At 33.1% G+C, this 2,896-nt stretch overlaps 1 protein-coding gene across 1 annotated transcript; it reads left to right on the forward strand.

Annotated features, from left to right (window-relative positions):
* LOC134711124 (potassium voltage-gated channel protein Shaker-like) lies at positions 1 to 2,063 on the forward strand. Its single transcript, XM_063571570.1, has one exon. The coding sequence runs from the start codon at positions 228 to 230 to the stop codon at positions 1,566 to 1,568; it is 1,341 nt and encodes a 446-aa protein (XP_063427640.1). The 5' UTR covers positions 1 to 227; the 3' UTR covers positions 1,569 to 2,063.
* Positions 2,064 to 2,896: the final 833 nt, after the last annotated feature.

Raw genomic sequence — 2,896 nt, forward strand, 5'->3', positions numbered from 1 at the left:
TTAAATACATTAATAGGTTAAATGTGATAATCCAACTAGCCAAAAGTGAGGATATACATAGGGTTCACGAGATTGTCGAAGTTATAGAGTGTAAACTTTAATCGTAAATGTACTGCAGTTGGATTTGTTATGTGAAAGGATTAAGGCATTAATGAAAACTAAACCAGAATGTTGTCATAACCTAGGACGTTCATTCATTGGAACATTTCTATATATTTTTTGGAACTATGCATGTAATAACAGCACAAAATACAAATAATGACAAACGTTTCCTTTCTGGAAATCATTATACAAGTAACCATGTTGAAGACGGCAATAGCGGTAATGGATCGGACTCAGACGAAGCCTCACAAGACGACATCAACGATTTGACACATCATTTTTTGTTGGAATGTGACGAACACGTTTGTTCCAGAGATACTTGTAAACGGATCACCCTAAATGTTAGTGGCCTAAGATTTGAGACACAAGTCCGAACACTGAAACGACTGCCAGAAACATTACTTGGCAACGATGAAAAACGCAAAAAATTCTGGGATCCAAATAGAGGTGAATATTTTTTCGACAGACATCGACCTAGTTTCCCTGCTATCTTGTTCTTTTACCAGAGTGGCGGTAGGCTTGTTAGACCTATGGAGGTTCCTACAGACGTCTTTTTAGGGGAAATACAGTTTTTTGAAATGGGGAGAAGTGTAATAAATTCGTATATGAAAGCTGAAGGATTCATAACGGAGACTGAAAATCATGTTATGCCAAAAGGCAGTCTGAGTAAAAAAGTATGGGAATTTCTTGAGTATCCAGAAACATCTGTAGCTGCTAAAATCTTTGCAGGTGTTAGTGTAACATTTATTGTGCTATCTACCGTATCTTTTTGCGTTGAAACGTTACCAAAGTATAAAAATGTTGGTTGTATAAATGTTACAACGTTGGATGCCAATGGAGTAAAGGTGGAAAAGTTAGTTCCTAATTTTGGCCACCCACTTTCAGTCATCGAATCTGTAGTAATAGCTTGGTTTGTATTAGAACTGATACTCCGTTTCATCTTTTGTCCCTCACGTATTGCTTTTCTAAAGGATCTTATAAACTGGATTGATGTTGCAGCCATTTTTCCATACTTTGTATATCTATTTATGTATGCCGCTTCCGGGAAATGTAAAGTCGAACAAGATTCTATGGCGGTATTACGTGTTCTTCGTGTTACCAGAATTCTTAAACTGAGCAAACATTCGGAAGGACTTCGGATCCTTGGAAAAACTTTAAAAACAAGTATGAAAGAATTATTTATGTTTGTACTATTTTTAGGGATTGGAGTTATTATATTTTCCGGTGCGATGTTTTATGCAGAAGAATCTATTGAAAATACACAATTCACAAGCATTCCTGCTACATTTTGGTGGGCGGTCGTTTCTATGACAACTGTTGGTTATGGCGACATGTATCCAGAGGGCGTTCTAGGAAAGCTTGTCGGAAGTATGACTGTGCTGATGGGACTTCTAGCAATTGCACTTCCAGTACCTGTTATTGTTACAAATTTTAATAACTTTTACCGATCTGCTAAAAACAATTAGCGAGCTTATTCTTACAAATGGAGACACTATGATCCGGTAATTATTCTAGCCCTCGAATTCGTTTTAACAAAGTATTATAAGTCTTTCAAATATATTTCTGTCAAAATTCACAATCAGTCTTTCAAAAGTTAGTATTTTTTTATTTTTGATATTTATCTTAGGCCCACAAGATCTTAAAATTATTAACAATTGATATAAACAATCACCTTCCAAAAAAGACATTTTGCTTCAGGATATAGACTTTAAGCAAATATATATTCCATAAATGTGTCTTATTATATCCTTGTTTCAACGTTTTCAAAAGATTGATCAATTTTACTTTTTTTTCTCGCAATTTCAGGGGTCAAATGATGATGACTCTTACCTCCTTCCTAGAATTTTAAATGCATCTAAATTTCTATTTACATAATAGTTTATTAAAATCGCTCATTGCTCAACCAATGCTTATTTCATGAAGACTTTCTGTAGTTTCTTTACCAATAAAAATGTAATTTCTCCATGATTTTATATTTATGCATACATTTGTATCCTGTTACAATAGGATTTCACATTTACAATAAACATCTGCGTCATGAGCGCATGATACGCCCGGCGTCTTGTGTGGAAGTTTTATGCAATAATCATAAATAGTTTCTGAGAAAGTTTTAAGCATTTATTGAGTATTTTGTAAAACAGGGGAGGTTTTTTTTACATGTCCCGCCGTGTCTCAAAAACAAAGTACTAGTACTATTAACCATATATTGTTTTTGAGACACGGTGGGACATGTGAAATTCCCCACCCTGTTTTTTTTTTTTATAAAAAAACTTTTTACAAAAAACTGAATATCACTAAAATAAAATTTCGAATCAAAACCAAAAAGTATACAGATCTTTAGATTAATATAACAAAGAAGTGTGCCAAGTTTTAAGCAATAATCATAAATTATTTTTGAGATACGGCCGACATGTAAAAAAACCCTCCCCTATTTTACAAAATACTCAATAGCTCAAAAATAATTTTTTTAATCATCACCAAAAAGTATACAGATCTTTAGATCAATATAACGAAGAAGTGTGTAAAGTTTAAGCTATAATCATAAATTGTTAATGAGATACGGCACAACATGTATACCCCCCCCCCTTTTTTTTTTTTTTTACAAAATACTAATAACTCAAAAATGAAATTTTGAATCATCACCAAAAAGTATACAGATCTTTAGATTAATATAACAAAGACATGTGTAAAGTTTTAAGCAATAATCATAAATGGTTTTTGAGATATGGCGCGACATGTAAAAACCCCCTTCCCCTTCGTTTTACAAAATACTCAATAACTCAAAAATGAAATT

This window comes from Mytilus trossulus, chromosome 1 (genome assembly GCF_036588685.1).
Source record: "Mytilus trossulus isolate FHL-02 chromosome 1, PNRI_Mtr1.1.1.hap1, whole genome shotgun sequence".
NCBI lineage: Eukaryota > Metazoa > Mollusca > Bivalvia > Mytilida > Mytilidae > Mytilus > Mytilus trossulus.

Excerpts from the sequence above, each read along its gene's own strand:
- LOC134711124 (XM_063571570.1), top strand. The coding sequence starts at position 228 with ATGCATGTAATAACAGCACAAAATACAAATAATGACAAACGTTTCCTT.